We start from the raw sequence: 23,339 nt of genomic DNA, 5'->3' as shown, positions 1-23,339 counted from the left end.
CTGACCTTTAAATTTTCCTTCCCATGAATCATCTTTGTTTCCCAAGTTTCAGTCAGTGAAGTGATGGGGTAATAAAATTCTGATACACAACTGACCCTAAAAAAACTTAGTTCAGAGCTACATGAAGTAACTTACTTGAAACAAACAATTTCATAGCTTGCCTTTTAAAGGTAGCAGTGTTCATGGACAAAGCAGGGAATCAGTGTTAGGCTGCCAACTCCCTCACCCAGCCCTATACACCCTGAAACTTGTGAAAAAATCTGGCAATAAACATTCCTGGGGATGACCCGGTTCATGAGGGTCTAGAAAAAGTGAACGGGTGAGGAAAGATGAAGACAGGAAACTTGAAGGAGTCAGAGGCTGGCAGAGGCAGGTGAATGGCAAGTCATGCACACAAATGGTCACACACAGGCATGCCAAACCCCACTGGAACAAACTCTACTTACTTCAAGGACCTGCTGCTCAATACCAGTAGGCATTCCAAGGGAAAGGGGGAAGGAAGGGAATAGGAGGCAGGAGAAAAGAGAAGATATTGACAGACTTTAAGAAAAACATCCTCAGGTCATTTACCGAGCAGGGGAACAGGCTATCTGGGTTTCTCTGGCCTGACCATGATGGCAGATCGCTTCGTCGCAGTGGAAGGTTACTTGTTCAACCTGGCTCTAGACTGTCCTCCAAACTCTGACTTAGCAAAGGGGCTGCTGTTCAGATACTTGGCTAAAGGGTCCTCAAAAGCAGACCAGGTGGAAGCCTCCCCTGGGGGGAGGCCTGGTTTCGGCTGGTGATAAGATCCTTACCCTCTCTTCACCTTCCACAACCAGATTCTCACAGTATTGTTCCCCTGCCGATACTTTCTTTTTCCCCTCATCCTGGCCTTCACATTCTGGCCTCTCCTATGGTTTCAATAACATCACTGTGTTCCAGGTATCACATAAAGTGCCTTGTATGCATTAACCCATAATATCCTTGCAAAAACCTATGAAGTAGAAACTTCTATTTCTCTCATTTTGCAGATGAGAATAACAGTAGACCTTACTAAGATGGACTGAACTGGGCCTAAATGGAATAGAGAAAGGCGAGATGCCCTTTCCCACCTCCTATTTGGGATTGGCAAGGATATTTTTGGAGAGATCAACATATTCAATAAAATGTAGGTCATTCGTGACTTCAACACACCCGGCAGTAACTCTGAGCAACTTCATTTTTCCAGACAACAGGCTACCCAGAGAAACAGATCAAATGTTCCCCATTTAGTTTCGCACAGAAATGTCTTTCTGTAGAGATTTTAGGCCCTTTTACATAGAGCAGTTTTTTGTCTCCCAGTGAGAAAAGCACTCCACCTTCCAGCACTGCTGTGTCGGGAGGCTCACCTCGGCCTGAAGGCTCTCCAGCCGGATGATGTGCTGGTTGGTTGATGAGTTTTTCTCCCGAAAGTCTTCTCTGAGGGCGTGGACCTGCATGGAGAGTTGTCTCTCAACTTCTGATGCCTGAAACAGAGGAGACCTGCAGAGCTGATTCAGAGGTTATGCAAAGGAAGTCTGTTAAGATTTCTGCCTTTCATTTATCAAGCATCTCTTTGCACTTTCTATTCTATAAGGAGCACTAGATGAGATGCTGGTTTCCCATGCACCATCCATTTGTTCTCTAGTGCCAAAACAGGACAAACTCCCACCCCTATCTCTATCATTAATGACTCTGTCTAGGTCCAAGACCACTTTACTGATCAGAGGAAACAGCCCTAGGAAATAGTATGCTCTCAAATGTTAGTTATCATTATTACTCTACATATAGCAGAAACTGAGCAAATATCTAATAAATTGAAAGTCTGAATATTTTACATAAAAGAATAAGATGGTTATACCTACTGCCTTAGAAATTCCTTTATTTCTCCCATCAATTTCCTCAAGTGGGCTCAGTCAAATCACGTGCACCTGCATTTCTCTCCTCTACTTAACATGAACACTATTTGAAATTTCTTGTCATACCTGTTAAGATTTTTGCCACTCATTTCTCAAGGACATAGGACATTTTTGCAACTTTTAATTCTTTGGGGAGTGCCAGCAGAGGTGCCTGTTTCCCACCTCAATCCATTTATGATCTAATGCCAAAATACAGCAAACACCAAATACCATTTGGTGTTGTAGGAGGCTCACTTGGTAACACAAACTCCAGCCCTCCTCCTGAGGGTCCCAGCCCAGACCCTACTGAGGGAGCCCTGCTCACTGTCCTGTGGAGAGGAGAGCCACGGGACAAATTAAGTAACTACCTCAATGCTTTTTTGAGGCCAAATGGGGTCAGTAAGCTTTATGGGTTCTCGGGAGAGATCACCGTGTGCTGGAACGGCCAGGAAAGGCTTTCTGAGGAGGTGGGTTGGTGATGATGCTGAAATGGTAGGCTAGCTGTTCAGTGGGGCTCTCACAGTAATGGTTACATATTCAGTAGTTCTCTTATCTTCAAGTACTATATAATCAATTGTCCATCTTTTCTATTTTTGGTTCCACATATTCAACAAATGTTACCTCACTGGACTACAGAGCCACAGAAGATTCTTAATCTACAGAATCTATTTTAAAAACAATTACAACACACAAAACAAAATAAAATCAAACCATACTCTAGTTGATTTTCATTTAAATACCCTCTGACCTTTAAATTTTCCTTCCTATGAATCATCTTTGTTTCCCAAGTTTCAGTCAGTGAAGTAATGAGCTAATAAGATTCTGATATACAACTGACTCCTTAAAAAACTTAGAAGTTCAGAGCTACATGAAGTAACTTATTTGAAATGAACAATTTCATAGCTTGGTTTTATGATGCAAGGAATCAGCATTAGGCCGCCAACTCCCTCACCCCACCCTACACACTCTGAAACCTGTGAACAATTCTGGCAATAAACATTCCTGGGAATATTTCCCCTATATTATTTCTCCTTCGTATTCTAAATTTAATTTCAGATACCCACTAGGCTGTTTTAGACTTCTCAATCACTTAAAAACACATTAGTTATTCACTTTTGCCTAAGAATCATATTAGTAATATTTACTGAGTACATACTATGTGTCAAGAACTGTGCTAAATGCTTTCAATGCATTATCTTGATTGTTACCCCCAATTAACAAGGAAATTGGCTCAGGAAAGTGAAGGAACTTGCCCAACATCTCAGTGACAGAATCAGGATGGTAAAAACTTTGGGCTGGGTTGGGTACGCTGGCTCATGCCTGTAATCCCAGCACTTTGGGAGGCTGAGGTGGGTGGACTGCTTGATCCCAGGAGCTTGAGACCAGCCTGGCCAACATGGTAAAACCCAGTCTCTAGAAAAAATACAAAAATTAGCTAGGCATGGTGGTATGTGCCTGTAGTCCCAGCTATTTGGGAGGCTGAGGTGGGAGGATCACTTGAGCCTGGGGAGGTCGAGGCTACAGTGAGCCATGATCGTGCTGCCACTGCACTACAGCCTGGGCAACAGAGTGTGAAAGCCTGCCTCAAAAATAAATAAATAGGCTGGACAGGGTGGCTTACGTCTGTACTCCTAGCACTTTGGGAGCCTGAGGTGGCTGGATCACCTGAGGTCAGGAGTTCGAGACCAGCCTGGCCAACATGGCGAAACCCCATCTCTACTAAAAATACAAAAATTAGGCTGGGCATGGTGGCTCACACCTGTAATCCCAACACTTTGGGAGGCCGAGGTGGGCGGATCACAAGGTCAGGAGTTCAAGACCAGCTTGGCCACAATGGTGAAACCCCATGTCTACTAAAAATACAAAAATTAGCTGGGCATGGTGGCATGTGCCTGTAATCCCAGCTACTCGGGAGGCTGAGGCAGGAGAATTGCTTGAACCAGGACACGGGAGGTGGAGGTTGCAGTGAGTTGAGATTGCGCCACTGCACTCCAGCCTGGGCTACAGAGCGAGACTCAGTCTCAAAAACCAAACAAACAAACAAATTAACCGGGCATGGTGGTACGTGCCTATAGTACCAGCTATTGGGAGGCTGAGGCAGAAGAATCGCTTGAACCTGGGAGGCAGAAGTTGCAGTGAGCCAAGATCATGCCACTGCACTCCAGCCTGGGCAACAGAGCGAGACTATGTCTCAAAAAGAAAAAATTAAAAAAAAATTAATAAATAAAAAACCAACTTTGGCTGTCTTACCCTCAAATTAGTACTGTAATACTATCTTCTTGTATTTTGAAATAGTTTTTCATATTTCTATTGCTCACTACTAAAACCAAACTTCACACGAGTCCAATTTAGCAAGGCTTTTCTTCTTTCTTTTTTTTAATGCTAGGCATTTTATTTGAGACTATTAAAATTTCTTCTAAGGCCAGCTGCAGTGGCTCACGCCTCTAATCCCAGCACTGTGGGAGGCCGAGGTGGGTGGATCACCTGAGGTAAGGAGTTTGAGACCAGCCTGGCCAACATGGTGAAACCCCGTCTCTACTAAAAATACAAAAATTAGGTGGGCGTGGTGGCGGGTGCCTGTAGTCCCAGCTACTCAGGAGGCTGAGGCAGGAGAATCACTTAAACCCAGGAGAGGGAGGTTGCAGTGAGCCGAGATCGTGCCACTGCACTCCAGCCTGGGCCACAGGGCAAGACTCTGTCTCAAAAAAAAAAAAAAAAAAAAAAATCTTCTAACAGAAGGTAGGGCCCATCAGGAAATCATATGCTGTAGTTTGAGTGCATATACTGAATTCAGTTGACTGTTGAGATTTCAAACATACTTAGATTTGCAGAGCACTGGGTAATTCAGGTAGCTGATCTTATTCCTGCCATCACCACTTTGACATGAATCACTCAACAACGAAGCCACAGAGATGCACTGAGGGCTGCAAATCTAGTCCAGCTGGTATGAAATGCTCCTGCAGACTACCTCCTCTCAAAGCGATCTTCTTAGAAATAGAAATTTGTCTCTTCCTACCAGAAAGTTAAACTCTAGAGCCTGAGCTGTTAAGCACTAAGCTATAATGCTCCCTTTAAATGTCTGACTCTTCAACTATGCCCAGGGATATGCACAGCAAAAGCTTTTAACCGCCATTTCTCATCGGAATTTACAATAGCCTTAAGAAGCAAGAATCGCTGGCCTCCTTTTGCAGGCAGGGAGATAGAGGCTCCAAGGGTGTGTACTGCACTGGCCTTTGGCCACCACACCACAGCCACCTTCCAGCCAGGGGGGCCAATCAATTGCCTGTGATGGTGATGGAGGGGATAGATCAATCTGAGTTATAAACTTACCCTTTGCAAGGAACTAATGCACCTTCCAAAGTAAATTATTTCCTTCTTTTTCAGAGATAGAATCTGGTTCACACCTTGGACTTGACTAACACAATGAATATTAGCTATTTCTGCACATAAATTAAATAATAACCTCTTGAGTTTACATATAACTCTTATGTTCTAAATGCTTTCTGGAAGTTAAATGCTAAATAAGGAAGCCTTAGCTCTGAAATGAATTTCAGAGGTTCTTTGAAGAACCTTTGAAGAAGTGGGAGAGTTAGCCAGGGTAACAGCAGTCTCTCTGAAGGGATACATTGTGCTCCTGAGAGGAGGGATATCGTGGAAAGACAAAAAATTGAGTCAAATGGGACAGGCGCAGTGTAATCCCAGCACTTTGGGAGGCCAAGGTGGGAGGATCGCTTGAGCTCAGGAGTTCGAGACCAGCCTGGACAATATGGTGAAACCCTGTCTCTACAAACTTAAAACTCCTAGTAGTACTTGAGAGACGTGACAGCGTGCTGGTAGTCCTCACAGCCCTTGCTCGCCCTCCGTGCCTACTCTGCCTGGGCTCCCACTTTGGTGGCACTTAAGGAGCCCTTCAGCCCACTGCTGCACTGTGGGAGCCCCTTTCCAGGCTGGCCAAGGCGGGAGCCGGCTCCCTCAGCTTGCACGGAGGTGTGGAGGGAGAGGCACCAGCGAGAACCGGGGCTGCGTGTCGCGCTTGCGGGCCAGCTGGAGTTCCGGGTGGTTGTAGGCTTGGCAGCCCTGCACTCAGAGCAGCCGGCCGGCCCTGCCGGCCCTGGGCAATGAGGGGCTTAGCACCCGGATCAGCGGCTGCGGAGGGTGTATTGGGTCCCCCAGCAGAGCCAGCCCACTGGCGCTGCGCTCGATTTCTTGCCGGGCCTTAGCTGCCTTCCCGCGGCGCAGGGCTTGGGACCTGCAGCCCGCCATGCCTGAGCCTCCCACCCCCTCCGTGGGCTCCTGTGCTGCCTGAGCCTCCCTGATGAGCGCCGTCCCCTGCTCCATGGCGCCTAGTCCCATTGACCACCCAAGGGCTGAGGAGTGCCGGTGCACGGCGCAGGACTGGCAGGCAGCTCCACCTGCAGCCCCAGTGCAGGATCCACTGGGTGAAGCCAGCTGGGCTCCTGAGTCTGGTGGGGACATGGAGAACCTTTATGTCTAGCTCAAGGTTTGTAAACACACCAATCAGCACCCTGTGTCTAGCTCAGGGTTTGTGAATGCACCAATCGACACTGTGTATCTAGCTACTCTGGTGGGGACTTCGAGAACCTGTGTCCACACTCTGTATCTAGCTAATCTAGTGGGGATGTGGAGAACCTTTGCGTCTAGCTCAGGGATTGTAAACGCACCAATCAACGCCCTGTCAAAACAGACCACTCGGCTCTACCAATCAGCAGGATGTGGGTGGAGCCAGATAAGAGAATAAAAGCAGGCTGCCCGAGCCAACAATGGCAACCCGCTCCAGTCCCCTTCTACACTGTGGAAGCTTTGTTCTTTTGCTCTTTGCAATAAATCTTGCTACTGCTCACTCTTTGGGTCCACATTGCTTTTATGACCTGTAACACTCACCGCGAAGGTCTGCAGCTTCACTCCTGAGCCAGCGAGACCACAAACCCACCAGAAGGAAGCAACTCGGAACACATCTGAACATCAGAAGGAACAAACTCCAGACGCACCACCTTAAGAGCTGTAACACTCACCGCGAGGGTCCGCGGCTTCATTCTTGAAGTCAGTGAGACCAAGAACCCACCAATTCCGGCCACACTTGTCCATGAAATTTCTCTGTAATAATTGGGAACCTGTCATCCATGATAATGTCCTCTAAATATACAACCACAGCATCAAATTCTGCATTAGAGGTGAAGGAGGACAGCCTGCAGCTCTCTTCCTCTAAGGCATCCATTGCTGTTAACCGTTCCCACCTGCGTGAGTAAGAGGACCACTGGGCTCCTATCCAACCCAGGGCTTGGCGCAGGGCCCAGCCTCCCCTCCGTTCTGTAGAGCCCTAACCTGCATCAAGGGCAGGCGGTCAGCTGGGAGGAGGCATTGCTGCCCAGGCCACAGACTGCTCATTCACTGCCCAGCAGGGTCAGTGCTTATGCTCGAGGCCTGGCCTCAGGCTCCCCAGCTGCAGCCACTTTCCTGCCAGGTCTCCACATCCATCTATGACACTCTGCCCAAATCTTTCACTCTTTCTTTTTTTTTTTTTTTTGAGACGGAGTCTCGCTCGCTCTGTCACCCAGGCTGGAGTGCAGTAGCGCGATCTCGGCTAACTGCAACCTCCGCCTCCCAGGTTCAAGCAATTTTCCTGCCTCAGTCTCCTGAGTAGCTGGGATTACAGGCGCACTACCACGCTCAGCTAATTTTTGTATTTTTAGTAGAGACGGGGTTTCACCATGTTGGTCAGGCTGGTCTTGAACTTCTGACCTCATGATCTGCCCACCTTGGCCTCCCAAAGTGCTAGGATTACAGGCATGAGCCACTGCACCCGGCCTCAATTCATTCTTATAGCAGAAAATGGCAGACACAAGTCTTACAGTTTACTTATCAAAATGATGAGTTTTGGCTACCAAGCCTAACTAAGCAGCCAGTAATTAGTTGTGGCAAAAAACATTTGAAATCATAGGTGAATATAAAATAGATGGCAAGACTTTAGTTAAAGCATTTTTCTTTCCATTTTAAACTCAGGTTTTTTTCTATGATAAAAGTTACAAATGTTCAGAGTAAAAAAAAAAAAAAAGAAAATTGAAGAATTAAAATGAAAGCTAAAATCTCTACTTACTCCTAGTATTAGTGCCACCCACCACAGGTAATCACTATTAGATCTTTCTTGGGAGTCCTTCAAGAAATTTTCTATTCATATATATCTATGTAGATCTACCTTATTCTTGTTAATGGTTATCTAGTACTTATATCATAACTAGTCCCTACTGATGAGCATTTCGAGTGTTCCAATTTTTTTTGCTATTATAAACATTGCTCCAAAAAATATCTTTGTTCACCCATCTTTGTGCTTGTGGGTAATTTTCCATAAGTGGAATCACTGGGTAAAAGAATATGCACATTCACTCTGAACAAGGTATTGCAAAACAGTCCTCTAAAAAGGTTGCATCAATTTATATCCCTATCAACAGTACAAATACACCTGATGCCTGTTTCTCAATACTCTGCCACCATTGGGTATTATGAAATGTTTTAATCTTTTTTTTTTTTTTCGAGATGGAGTCTCGCTCTGTCACCCAGGCTGGAATGCAGTGGCGCAATCTCGGCTCACTGCAAGGTCCGCCTCCTGGGTTCACGCCATTCTCCTGCCTCAGCCTCCTGAGTAGCTGGGACTACAGGCGCCCACCACTATGCCCGGCTAAATTTTTGTATTTTTAGTAGAGGAGGAGTTTCACTGTATTAGCCAGGATGGTCTCCATCTCCTGACTTCGTGATCCGCCTGCCTCGGCCTCCCAAAGTGCTGGGATTACAGGCTTGAGCTACCGCGCCCAGCCTTAATCTTTAGATACTTATTTTTTGTTTGTTTGTAGATACTTATTTCTAATATCTTCAAAACTTAAGTCTCTTTTACTTTCACTGAATACAGATTGCATGACGAAACAAAAAACATTTGAAAAATCTCTAGTTCTGTTACAGAATGCTAAAAATTTTAACGCACACTCCCAACTATCTGAAATAAACTCTTATAATTTGTTTGGGCTACTATTATTTAATGAATCCTCAAGTTGGCAAAACAAAGTAACAGTGTGTTCCTTACCCTGTTGGTCAGAGTACCATCTAGGACAGATTACTTCCTCCCCACTGAACAAAGCTGTTCCATCATTTCTTTGCTTATGGACATGATTAATAACATACGAACATTTCCCCAAACTAAAACCTTTAGATTAAGCTTGTTTAAACTTGCCAAAGCAGAACTGTTCACTACACACTTTCTTGTTAAATGGAGGGAAGGAAATTGCATTAGTTACACATGAGTATCATCCATTTTACTTATTTGTTGAAAGAAAACAAATGAACTAATAAACTTAGAAATTATCATAGGAAAGATCTACTATTTTAATATTCTGCCTGAATAATTGAGTTTTACCTTAAGAGATAAAATTCTCAAACTTTCTTTTGCCAGGGCATGATGGATAATAGGCACCTTTTGGGGTGGCAGTGACAGTGACAATGAGGATGATGACATTTATTTTAAAATTTAAATGAAACTGTCACTGAAAGGAGATATATGATTAGGACAGATGTATAAATTCATTCACATAGAGAAAGTTATTTAGTAATATTTCGTTGTTCTACTTTGTTTTAAAAGGTTGAGGTTTCCTGTTGAAAACTGACATTACAAACTGTCTCCCAAAAGAAGTTTAGAAGTTAGAGATAAATGTTAACATAGTCTAACACTTACACATAAGTAGTACGGATAACATTGGGGTAAAAATATTTTCACGTTAGATCTGGCAAGACTAGCATAAATATACAAGGAAACTCTAATATTGCATATAACACATCATAAAAAATTGAAGAAGAGAGGCTTTATGTTATTATATAATGCAATCTTATTGGATTCATGGGCAATTATGATGAATTTCTTTAAAAGCTTGTTTTTCCATTTCAGAAAAAAATGTAAACCTTGAGAATCTTAGATGATAGAGCATGGAGTAACAGAAATGTGGAATCTGTAAAAACTGAATGGTCATAAGAAAATAACTCAAACCTAACTGGTTTGACTCACGACATTTTTGGAAGAATAACATGAATTAATACACTTGTGTGAAAATGTCTGCAACTGTGAAGGTGTGGTGTTTGAAGTATTAATAAAACTGTAAGATAATTATTAAAATGTATTTTATATCTTCAAAAAATGTGTTGTGAGATTTTTAGATGTAGCTTTCCTTTAAGAATATGTACAGGAATAATAATATCAATATTTTACAGTCACTTAATCTCTTCCAAGAGTTACACATCATGCCCAAGTGATAAGTATTATGTAACTTTATTCTCTCAATCTTGTGATATAGGTAATACTATAGCGATGATAATTATAGTTACTATAATCATATCATCACAATCACATTTTACACAAGATAAAAAAAAAATTTAAATGTAACAAAATCCCACTGCAGAATATGGGTATTTTAAAAATGCTGCTAGCATTTTATTTTTTCCCCAATCTTTCTACATATATGTGTGTGTACAATGATTTACAATCCTACTGTTATAATTTTTTACTTAGCATTATATCAATAGCATTTCTACATTATTATTATTATTTGAGATGAAGTCTTGCTCTGCTGCCAAGACTGGAGTGCGGTTGTGCGATCTCGACTCACTACAACCTCCGCCTCCTGGGTTCAAATGATTCTCCTGCCTCAGCCTTCCGAGTAGCTGGGACCACAGGTGTGTGCCACCATGCCCAGCTAATTTTTTTTTGCATTTTTAGTAGAGATGGAGTTTCGTCATGTTGACCAGGCTGGTCTCAAACTCCTTAAGTGATCCGCCCACCTCAGCCTCCCAAAGTGTTGAGACTAGGCGTGAGCCACCACGCCCGGCCTATTATTATTAATCCTCATTTTATAGGACTGTAATATTCCATCAAGTATTTCCTTTACCATTCCCTTAATATTAGGCACGTGGGATTTCCCCATATTTTGCAATTATAATGCATTGATGAAGACATGTCACTGGCATAGTGGTAGAAAAACTTACCTGAGTAGAAGTAGACTGGACAAGCTTACTGTATCAGCAAGGTAGAGTAATACTCTTCAGAAAAGAAAACCTGGCCAGGTGGCTCATGCCTGTAATCCCAGCACCAATTTGGGAGGCTGAGGCAGGCAGATCACTTGAGGTCAGGAGTTCCAGACCACCCTGGCCAACATGGTGAAACTCTATCTCTACTAAAAATGCACTAAAATTAGCCAGGGGTGGTGGTGCACACCTGCAGTCCCAGCTACTCGGCAGGCTGAGGCAGGAGAATCGCTTGAACCTGGGAGGTGGAGGTTGCAGTGAGCTGAGATCACACAACTGCACTCCAGCCTGGGTGACAGAGGGAGACTCTGTCTCAAAAAAAAAAAAAAAAAAAAAAAAAGTTACGATTTTTTTGGGATTATAGGCGCCCACCACCACGCCTGGCTAATTTTTTTTGTATTTTTAGTAGAGACAGGGTTTCACCATGTTGGTCAGGCTGGTTTCAAACTCCTGACCTCAGGTGATCTGCCCACCTTGGCCCCCCAAAGTGCTGGGATTACAGGGGTGAGCCACCACGCCTGGCCTTACAATTTTTTTATATACACAAATGAGGAGTCTGATAAACATACATGTGTTTATGAGCATACATATACTTATTCCCTAGCTCTGTCCTCTGAGAGGACCTACATACAATGACACTCTAGTAGCAATACACACATAGTGCTCAAATCTTGCTTTCCAAATACCATTCTCTAATAAATGAATGAAGGCTCCTTGGAGAAAAGGCTAGTTTCAGGGTTGGGGCAGGAAAAATACAGGATGAGCCTGGAATATCTCATGGTACTGGAAAGTAAGAAAGTGCTCAAAAAATGATGGTGGCACATGAAAAAATGATGGTTGACACAGGAGTCAATCTGAAGGAGCTCCTAATGGCTAAGGCAAGGACCATTTAATCAATAAACAAATAATGACAGTAATGGATTATAACACATAGGATAAATATTCATGAGTCTACACTGATAAACAATTCAATCAACAAACAGGGGGAAAAGGGCTCTTCTCCCTTACAGAATAAATGTAGAAGAAATGATGAAAATAGAAGGCGCAGTAGCTCATGCTCTAATCCCAGCACTTTGGGAGGCCAAGGCAGGTGGATCACCTGAGGTCAGGAGTTCGAGACCGGCCTGACCAATATGGAGAAACCCTGTCTCCACTAAAAATACAAGATTAGCCAGGCGTGGTGGCGCATGCCTCTAATCCCAGCTACTCGGGAGGCTGAGGCAGGAGAATCGCTTCACTTGAACCCAGGAGGCAGAGGTTGTGGTGAGCCGAGATTGCGCCATTGCACTCTAGCCTGGGCAACAAGAGCAAAACTCCATCTCAAATAAAAGAAATGAAAATCAGGCTGGCTGCGGTAGCTCACGCCTGTAATCCCAACACTTTGGGAGGCCAAGGTAGGTGGATCATTTGAGGTCAGGAGTTTGAGACCAGCCTGGCCAACATGGTGAAACCCTACCTCTACTAAAAATACAAAAATTAGCCAGGTGTGGTGGCAGGTGCCTGTAGTCTGTAGTGCCCAGCTACTCAGGAGGCTGAGGCAGGAGAATTGCTTGAACCTAGGAGGCAGAGTTTGCACTGAGCCGAGATTGTGCCCTGCACTCCAGCCTGGGTGACAGAGTGAGACTCTGTCTCAAAAAGAAGAAAAAAGAAAATCATCATTAGGCAAGCATCACAGTAACTGCTGCAGGCAAGACTAGAGAATGAATGCTAAAATTTGTGGCAAAAGTTTCATGAGAAACAGGATATTTTCATATCCTCAAAGTATCTCTTCATAAGATTTACTGATTTATTAATTACAAAGGGAAAAATCATTTATAGTGGGGAGCCTGGCAAACACTACCTTAACCAAGCAGTCAACATCACATGTCCTCCGTATGACGTACTGAGAAGGGCCCAACTGTACTTTTGTGCTATTCTCGGCAAGACTGAATAACCTCAATCTAATTATGACAAAACATTAGACAAACCCAAATGAGTGACTTTGTACCAAATAATTGATCAATAGTCTTCAAAAGTATCAAGTTCAAGAGAAACAAAGACTATTCAGAATGAACTGTCATCAATTAAAATGAAAGAAAGAAAGAGAAAGAGAGAAAGAGAGAAAGGAAGGAAGGTGAAAGAAAAAGTGAGAAAGAGAGAGAGAAAAGGGGAGGGGAGGGGATGAGAGGGGAGGGGAAAGAAAAACAAGGCATGCCTGTAATCCCAGCACTTTGGGAGGCCAAGGTGGGCAGATCACAAGGTTAGGAGTTCAAGACCAGCCTGGCCAACATAGTGAAATCTCGTCTCTACTAAAAACACACAAAAAATTAGCTGGGTGTGGTGGCAGGCAACTGTAGTCCCAGCTACTTGGGAGGCTGAGGCAGGAGAATCACATGAACCCGGGAGGTAGAGGTTGCAGTGAGCCGAGATCGTGCCACTGCACTCCAGCCTGGGCAACACAGTGAGACTGTGTCTCAAAACAACAACAACAACAACAACAACAACAACAACAAAGACTGAGAAACTGGCAGAGATTGGAGAAGAGAAAAGAAACATGACAACTAAGTGCAACATGGAAGCCTGAATTGGATTCTGGAGCAGAAAAAGAATATTTGTGGGAAAACTGACAAAATTCCATTAGATATGTAGATTAGTTAATAGTAGTGTCCAATTTTTTTTTTTTTTTGAGACAGAGTCTCGCTGTCACCCAGGCTGGAGTGCAGTGGCGTGATCTCGGCTCACTGCAGGCTCCGCCCTCCAGGGTTCACGTCATTCTCCTGCCTCAGCCTCCTGAGTAGCTGGGACTACAGGCGCCCGCCACCTCGCCTGGCTAATTTTTTGTATTTTTAGTAGAGACGGGGTTTCACTGTGTTAGCCAGGATGGTCTCGATCTCCTGACCTCGTCATCCACCCGCCTTGGCCTCCCAAAGTGCTGGGATTACAGGCGTGAGCCACCGCGCCCGGCCAGTAGTGTCCAATATTAATTTCCTGGTTTTGATAACTGCACTATGATTACAAAAGATGTTAACATTAGGGGGAGCTAGATGAACAGTATTTGAGAATCTATATTGCTTTTGTAGCTTCTTTTATTTTATTTTATTTTTTTATTAATTTTTTTTTGCACACAAAACAATAAACATTTTCTAAAAGTACATACAAATAAAAAGATGCGTATCAAACATATTAGGAAGGTTGCACATGGGAAGACGGGGAATAGAAATGGGGAGTGGGAATTAAAGAAAATAAATGAGAGAGGAACTTTGTATGCATCAATGATAATAACTCAATCCTCTATTTGACAAAGAAGAAGGAGAAGGAAGAGGAAGAAAAAGAAAGTGGGATAAAGGATCAGAAAGGGAGGAAAACAGAAAAAATTAGAGTATGACTCCAGGGTAGACCTGTTTTGTTGTCGCTGGGTTGGTTGGTTTGTCTGTTGTATTTTTCATATGTTTCGCCATGTTGGCCAGGCTGGTCTCGAACTCCTAGCCCTAAGTGATCAACCCGCCTCAGCCTCCCAGAGTGCTGGGACTACAGGCGTGAGCCACCACGTCCAGCCCCCACATTGCTTCTGGCCTCCGTGGTAGACCTCCCAGACGGGGCGGCCGGGCAGAGACGCTCCTCACTTCCTAGACGGGGTGGTGGCCGGGCAGAGGGGCTCTTCACTTCCCAGAAGGGGAGGCCGGGCAGAGGTGCTCCTCACATCCCAGACAATGGGCGGCTGGGCAGAGGTGCTCCTCACTTCTTCCCAGACGGGGCGGCCAGGCAGAGGCGCTCCTCACTTCTTCCCAGACGGGGCGGCCAGGCAGAGGCGCTCCTCACTTCCCAGATGGGGCGGCCGGGCAGAGGCGCTCCTCACTTCCCAGACAATAGGTGGGCCAGGCAGAGGCGTTCCTCACTTCCCAGACGGGGCGGCCGGGCAGAGGCGCTCCTCTCACTTCCCAGACGGGGCGGCCGGGCAGAGGCGCTCCTCACTTCCCAGACGGGGCGGCCGGGCAGAGGCGCTCCTCACTTCCCAGACGGGGCGGCCGGGCAGAGGCGCTCCTCTCACTTCCCAGACGGGGCGGCCGGGCAGAGGCGCTCCTCACTTCCCAGACGGGGCGGCCGGGCAGAGGCGCTCCTCACTTCCCAGACGGGGCGGCCGGGCAGAGGCGCTCCTCACTTCTTCCCAAACGGGGCGGCCGGAGAGAGGCGCTCCTCACTTCCCAGACGATGGGCGGCCGGGCAGAGGTGTAGCTTCTTTTTTAAGTCTAACTTTTTAAAATCCTAGACTAGTTGTGCCCCCAAGACACTTAACAGAAGAAAACGCAAATCCTCTTTGGAGGATGGTACCTTCAATCCAAAGATCAAATAATCTCCATAAATAGTTTTCTAATAAAAACAATATTATAGTAAAAAAATTAAAAACAAACATGTATCCGTGGAAACAAGGACTCATTAGGAAGTACTGGTAGAAACAGATTCATAAAAACTTCACATCCTGATATTATCAGATATAGATTATAAGACAATGCTACTATGTTTAGAGAAATAAAAGATTAAAAATATCTCCAGGGGGCTAGGCTCAGTGGCTCACGCCTGTAATCCCAGCACTTTGGGAGGCTGAGGCAGGTGGATCACAAGGTCAGGAGATCGAGACCATCCTGGCTAACACGGTGAAACCCTGTCTCTACTAAAAACACAAAAAAATTAGCCGGGCGTGGTGACAGGCACCTGTAGTCCCAACTACTTGGGAGGCTGAGGCAGGAGAATGGTGTGAACCCGGGGGGTGGAGCTTGCAGTGAGCCGAGATCACGCCACTGCACTCCAGCCTGGGTGACAGAGCAAGACTCCATCTCAAAAAAAAAAAAAAAAAAAAAAATAGAATAGATCTATAAAGCTCAGACTGGGAGAAAATGTTCATAACACATATATCTGACTTGTATTCAGAATATATAAAAACCTCTAACTCAATAAAAAGACACGTAATTTTTTAAATGAGCAAAACATTTGAACAGATACTTCAAAGACAAAAATAAATGAATGGCCAATAGGCACATGAAGAAGTGCTCCACATCATTAGTGACCAGGGAAATGTAAATTAAAACCACAATGAGATACCACTACATACTCATAAGAAGGCTACAATTAAAAGGAACAACAACACAAAATACTGGGAATGTCAACAACTGGAATTCCCACACACTGTTGGTGGGAGTGTAAAATGGCATAACCTACTTTGGAGGAATAAAAAGCTTTCCAGTTTCTTCTTAACCTAATGGACAGAGTTTAAGAATACATGTGACAACTGAACAGAAAATTACCAAATTGGAAGACTAGTCAGAAGGAATTATCTACACTACAATACAGAGATAAAGATGGAAAATAGAAGCACTATGTTAGTATAGTCCCCATAAGTTTAAACTGCAGTTCCAGAAAGGACAGAGTGAATAGGACTGAGGCAATACTTGATGAGATAATGGCTGATAATCTCCTAACAATGAAAGACACCAATTCACAAACTCAAGATGCCCAATGAAACCAAAGCAGAAGAAACAAAAAGAAATCCACACCTAGATATATCATAAAGAAACTGCAGAATGCCAAAGACTAAGTAAGATAATCTTAAAAAGAAGATAAAAGATGACCTTTCCAGAGAAAACACTTGGTTCCCCTAACGACCACGAATAGGGCCCATGTTAGCAGATCTCTTTAAAATAAAGACACATATAAAAATGTAATATGAAAAGACATTTTCTTGCTGAAATCTTTTAGTAGTTCCCTATTACAAACAGGCACAAAAAGCCTTCCAAGGCCAGTCCCCTGCCAACCTTCTATCTCCTGTAACTCTGTCCCCTTTATCCTTGTTCTTTCCCTAGGCATGCTTCTTCCCTATTTTTCACAGGACTAACTCTGTCCTTCTAGACTTAGCTATAGCATCATCTCTTCCCAGAAGCTTTCTGTGCTCCTTGGCATTCCAGAGGGACCCTCCTTTGCGTTCTTCTCATAGCACCCCAGGCACAAACTCTAGCAGAGGACATATTACATTTTATGAGTTATCTTCTTATGAGTCCTTCACCTCATTTGAAGCTTTTTAAAGACAGTGACAGCGTCTAATTCATTTTTGCATTCCCAGTAGCTAGTCCAGTGCCTGGCCAAGAAATGCCTGAACTGAACTGAATGAAGCATCTTTCAAGGCTGAAACAAACTGTCCTTGAGAAATAAAAGTTTAAATATACAGTAGGTAACTACAGAATGAAAATAAGAAAAAAATCTCCAAGAAACTAGAGTAGACACACAGACCCCAAATTTAAAATAAATGTCAATAAAAGTTTAATAAGCCTTTCTGTGTGGCTAGATTTATCCTAGGTACTGGGTATGAAACAGAAAAGACAGATCTGGTACCATCTTAGATTTCAAGGATGTCAGAGCTGGGCCTTACCAAAATAAAAGAAAATCAGTTATGTGAACTCCTTCATTACACAGATGAGGAAACTGAGGCCCAGAGGAGATGCCTTGGTCACAGAGTGAGTGAGGGATAGGTAACCAAATGCAATAGGGAAAAAATGGAAAAGCAAATCACAGGAAACAAGAACCTGTAATTTTTTTTTCCCACATCAGACAGGTAATGTGCTGACATTATAATAAGGTTTGAGGAAGACACACCTCAAACAAGTGTGAAAGCCCAATCATCATGTTTAGGAACTACAAAAAGATCAAGGACCTGTAATTTTAACAACAACGCACTTGACAGTGAAAGGCTAAAGGAGAAGAAACTAAAACAAAACTTAGGCTTAGCAGAATCCAGATGTTTGCAAATATGGAGGTTGTATTATCTTAATAATCAGGAGAAATAAAGCCTAAGAGTTCAAGGCTACGGCAAGCTATGATCGTGCCTGCAAATAGCTACTGTACTCCAGCCTGGGCAACACAGTGAGACCTCTCCCTCTTTAAAAAAAAAAAAAAAGGTGCCGGGCGCAGTGGCTCACGCTTGTAATCCCAGCACTTTGGGAGGCCGAGGCGGGTGGATCACGAGGTCAGGAGATCGAGACCACAGTGAAACCCCGTCTCTACTAAAAATACAAAAAATTAGCCGGGCGCCTGTAGTCCCAGCTACTCGGAGAGGCTGAGGCAGGAGAATGGCGTGAACCCGGGAGGCGGAGCTTGCAGTGAGCCGAGATTGCGCCACTGTACTCCAGCCTGGGCGACAGAGCAAGACTCCGTCTCAAAAAAAAAAAAAAAACAAAAAAACAAAAAGGTAAATTCGTAAGACATCAACATCTAGGGAGAAAGGTGAAAGAAAAAAAATTGTGTTGGTAACATCAAACAAAGATCAGGAATTTCAGTAATAATGAGGCTGGGGAGAGTGATATAATAATCATAACAAATTTCAGAAAGTGTAAGCTTAGAAAGATTGAGGGAGGAAAGGAGTCATTTGCTTTTTTTTTTTTTATTTTTAAAAGACCTTCCATTTTGGAAATGTACAGTTTCATGTCCCTGTGAGAGATATAAAGTATAAGACACAATCTTCATTCTTAAGTAGCTGAAGATGAGATGAGCCCTTATGAAGCAGCCAATATAAAACACAGAATAAATATTTGTATAAACTGGCAGGTGATTTGAGAAGTACACAAATAAGGCAAAAATATAGTAATTATCTTAAGGGAAGAATAAACAAAGTACATAGCTGTATGACTTTCAAAAATTATCTAACCACTCTATACCTCAGTTTCCTCATCTGAAAGATGGTGATTAAGTTATGCTAGCATTAAAATGCAATAATATATATGAAATGTTTAGCACAGGTTAAATATGTAATACACTATAGCTATATGTAATACACTATAGCTATAATTATTTATGATAAAGCAAAAATTCCAAATAGAATATTGGCTTTAGCTCAAAGGAAAACATGCAACTTGAGAGTTGAAACTTCAGAGATAATCTGGTTCAAAACCCTAATTTTGCAGGTGATGAAACTGAGGCACGGGTCAACAAAGTTAGGCCCATAAAGATACAATTTGCATGAAGGTTCCTGCCCAAGACCACAGAACTTGTTAGCTTCTGACTCCCATTTCAGTTTCTTTCCATTTCATTACCCCTTTTAAGTCAAAAACAAATAGTCAGATATTGGATGATTTCCAGGGATGACAAAAACTCATCCCCTGGAATGAGGATGGTCTGATGCCCCTAACAATTGTGAGGGAATGCCTGATAAAGTCAATGCTTTCCTGGTCATACTGTTTATAGGAGGCATGTATAAAAGCCACTACGTGCCATTTAGAAGGTATACATCCACTAGATAGGGGCATGTTTAATTTTGTTTCATTTGAACTAATGTCTAAATTAGAGCACAATAAAAGTTTTGTTATTATCCTTTCGCTCACTATCAGAAATGTAATCCCGCAGCATCAAAGACCAGCAACTCCAGCAGCACCAGCTTTAATTGAAAAAGAAAAAAAGGACAAATATTAATACTGCTTTTGTTTCTGGAAGAGGACTATTATTCAATGTCAGATCCCTACTGCTGGTTAATAAAACATTTCAGAAGTCAGAATACATCTTTTAATTTTATTTTTAAATGTTCTATGAGGACTCATAATAAAACAGGTCCCAGATACTCCCAATACACTACACTGTACTCGTAATTGGAGCTTTTGATTCAGTCTTTTTTTCTTAACCAAAATGACACTATCTCCTATGTTAACCTGATGGCCTGGCACTTTGCACTAATTCCAACATGGATGGAACACTACTATGCTTTGAACTGGGGATACAGAAATAAATAAGACATAGTTCTTGTGGAAAACTCAAGGTCTAAAAATAATATAGTCTCTTCTCTATCAGTTACTGTACTGTGTGACCACAGGCAAACTGCTTAATTCTCTGTGTCTCAGGTTCTTCCCTTACATTTAGGAGAAAGTAGTACCTATCTCATAAGGTTGTATGACTGAAATAAATATATGTAAAGTGTTTGGAACAGTGTCTAGTACACAGTAGGCAGTACATGTGTTAGCTATTGCCGTTACTGTATTCACCTTCATCATTATTATAAGCCAGCTCTAATAACCTGAAAGATCAACTCTGACTTTAGAGCTGATGTTTAAGTCACTGGCACAGAAAAGTCTAACAGATTAAATGTAAATAAGAGCAGACCTTAAAGAGCCTGAAGACACAGCTTAAGAAAATCTGGCACAGGGACTGATGGAGGATGGAGAGAAGGACATCCCTAACAGAGGCAGAGTTGTAGGGAGTTTAGGCACCTGCTTTCATCCACGAATGGTAGGTAGTAGTAACAGAGAGGACTTGAAAGGTCTTGCAGCTAAAGGGGGAGAGTGGATATAAAAATGCAGCCAAGCTAAAATAATTGCCACCCAGCTCAACTGAGGCACTGCATAGTTCCTAAGAACATGTCCACCTTGGAACAGGCTTCTGTTTCTTCAAGGGTGGAAATACTATGACTGTCTTGGGCTTCCTGGAATGTGAAATGTTTATTCACATCTTTCAAAAGGAGATTGCATGAAAATGCTTGGAAAAGAAATTGAGAACCTTTTTGTAATAAACAGGAAGGCTAGGGAAAGACAGGCAGTTGAAATGACATTCTACTCAGCAAACTTTAACTTAGAACAGGGATGGAAACGGGCTGGGGTGTACCCTGAGGAACCTTTCACTGGAGACAAGTGATGACACAGGGACACATTCAGGATTCTCTCAGGAAAGAGCAGTCATGTCTAATCCTAATAAAGAAAGAAAACTCTCTAGTGTTTTTAATACTTTTCAATACTTCCCCCGCCCCCTCAACCCCGCGGGTGGTGACCCGTTTTGGTCATATGGTTCACCAGGAGACTTCTTAGACCCAAAAAGAAGGTTACAAAGTTAAAATGTTCTTGTTTGGAACTGGAGAAGGGTTAGGGAAAAACTGCTTTCCAAACTGGTGGTCAATTTCTTCTTCCCACCACCATAAAAACAAGACTATTAATCACAGTATGGCTTTTTCTTCCCTGAACATGCCTCTTTGACTTTGTTCACGATATAGCCCCTTTTGGAATGTCTTTCCTCAAATTTTCACCTGATAAATTCTTAACCTTAACAGCCCAGTTCAGACATAACTTCCATATCGCCACTGTAAGATCCCCGGGTAAAATGACTACATTATTTGCAGTGCTGCAATACTCTTATTAGAGAACTTAGCACACACTCTGTTTACATGTCTGTTTTCTCTTAGACTGGAAAGGACTTAAGGGCAGAAATTATATCTCCTATTTATCTTTGCTTCCCTAATAAAGTACATGGCACATGGCAAGTATTCAAATGTGTACTGTATGAGATAAAATCTGAACACCTGAAGTGAGGGCTTCTTGCAAAAGTCAAGCTATGACTGTAGAAAACAGAAGTGGGATTAACTTTAAGCCCACAAGTGCCCCTTTAGCAAGGTTCCACCAGGATCACCAGAGAATTGATGAGATAATTCCCTTTGATTTACATAGCTCAACCCCAGGAAAGGGCACTATTTCCTCCTATAGGTCATCTCCATGGCTCAAGTAGATTTACTTAGCCTTTGATGTAAATTACACATGACTGATCCATGGATTTGCTGCTCGGTGTTTCTACCTACACCCTCACCCTGCTTTTGCATGTGCAATCTTTTAATACTCAGAACTCACGACTATTTTCTCTGTTCCCTTTATAAATCTCACGAAAGTCTTTTCTTTTATAAAGTCATTCTCATTTGATAAGAGATGGATTTCAAATCCTTTTTTTTTGGAGCTTGTCATTAAATAGGCACGCCCCAAAATACGTGTACACGGGAATAGGCTGTAAATTCAGACTTCCTTCATCCTGGAAGACAAGCTCTTCTTCTGTTAGTCTGGGTTGAATTCAACAAACTAAATCCAAGGAAAAGGAAGATGAATATTATTTAGCATTTTCTAGGTGCAAGTACTGCTCTAGGTAACATACCTAGGCTACTTCATTTTATCTTAACAATGCTACAGGATGAGTATTGTTAACCCCATTTCATTGATAAAGAAACTGAAGCTAGCCGAGATTAGGTCACATAATTGAGGTCACTTAGCTAGTAAATGATGGAGCTAGGATTCAAATGTAGGTCTGACCCCAAAGCCAATGAGAGTGCTACTACACCACCACACCCAAGGGAAAACACAGCCCTTGTGTCCACTTCTGGTTAGGTTTAGCAAAAAAATAGACACCAGACTGGCACTTCTTCCTGAATGCTTTGAGATCTCGTTTGTAATTTATCTCCAGCCCTCAGCCCTGACCTCCCTGACCTCTTCTCTGACTTAGGTTCTTGGTTTTTTGTTTTTTTTTTTGAGGTGGAGTCTCGCTCTGTCGCCCAGACTGGAGTGCAGTGGCATGATCTCGGCTCACTGCAACCTTCGCCTCCCGGGTTCAAACGATTCTCCTGCCTCAGTCTCCTGAGTAGCTGGGATTACAGGCACCCACCACCAAACACATCTAATTTTTGTATTTTTAGTAGAGACAGGGTTTCATCATGTTGGCCAGGCTGGTCTCAAACTCCTGACCTCAGGTGACCCACCCCGCCTTGGCCTCCCAAAGTCCTGGGATTACAGACATGAGCCACCGCACCCAGCCTGACTTAGGTTCTTATATTTAACTGCCTACTTACCACATCCACTTGGAACACTAATGTGTGTCACACTCAACATGTCCAAACCTGAACTCCTGACTTGAGGGCCTCCACCCAAACATGCTCCTCCTTGACTCTTCCCTTCTCAGGAGATGACAACTTCATTCTTAGGAGTTTTGGGCCCCAAACAGGAATCATCTCTGATTTTCCCCTCACACCCCACATCCAACCCATCCACATATCCTGTGGACTCTACTGTTGAAATATACCTCAGAGGACTATTATGAGTATGAGATGAGCTGATATTTACAAAGCCATTGGAACAGTGCCTGGCATATAATAGGTGCTATATGAGATTTATTGAGTAAAATTAATATCCAGGATGCTATCACTTCTCCCCGCCTCCACTCTCCCATCCTAGTCCCAGCCAGCATCGCCACCCACCAAGACTACTGACTGCGGAGCCACCTACTTGGTCTCCCTGCTCCTACCCTTGCCCTCCTACAGCCTACTCTCTACAGCAGGGCAATTCTCAGAAACTCAGGTCAGACTATGTCACTGCTCAAAACCCTCTAGAAGCTTTCTTACTCAGAATAAAATATAATAAAGTCCTTACCATGTGACTTCTAAGATTCTACAGGATTCCTCCCTGCATCCCAATCTTATCTCAGATCTCCTCTTTTCTCCGCTGCATTCTCTTTGTTCCACTCATACTGGCCTACTTGCTGCCCTCAGACCTGCTGAGCAGACTCTTATTTCAAAATCTGTGCATATGATTCCCCTCTGCCTGGAACATGCTT

General features: G+C 43.2%; 1 protein-coding gene and 1 non-coding gene across 3 annotated transcripts in view; both read right to left on the bottom strand.

Moving 5' to 3' along the window:
- Positions 1-23,339, bottom strand: part of BICDL1 (BICD family like cargo adaptor 1) — a 107,660-nt gene that overhangs the window by 31,419 nt on the left and 52,902 nt on the right. For both annotated transcript variants that reach the window (XR_004032067.1, XM_003279961.3), the window contains exons 3-4: positions 1,371-1,487; positions 447-458 (exon numbers count right to left, since the gene is read on the bottom strand). Coding sequence is in view for 1 of the 2 variants with exons in the window: in XM_003279961.3 (XP_003280009.3) it covers positions 447-458; positions 1,371-1,487 (129 nt within the window). In the remaining variant the exon portion in view is untranslated. The remainder of the gene's footprint in view (positions 1-446; positions 459-1,370; positions 1,488-23,339) is intronic.
- On the bottom strand, positions 17,547-17,648 carry LOC115837162. Its single transcript, XR_004032192.1, has one exon. It is a non-coding gene; the product is annotated as a small nucleolar RNA U13 (small nucleolar RNA).

The sequence above is a fragment of the Nomascus leucogenys genome, chromosome 10 (genome assembly GCF_006542625.1).
Source record: "Nomascus leucogenys isolate Asia chromosome 10, Asia_NLE_v1, whole genome shotgun sequence".
NCBI lineage: Eukaryota > Metazoa > Chordata > Mammalia > Primates > Hylobatidae > Nomascus > Nomascus leucogenys.
The sequence above is the reverse complement of the archived record's forward strand: the minus strand, read 5'-3'. Positions and strand labels throughout refer to the sequence as shown.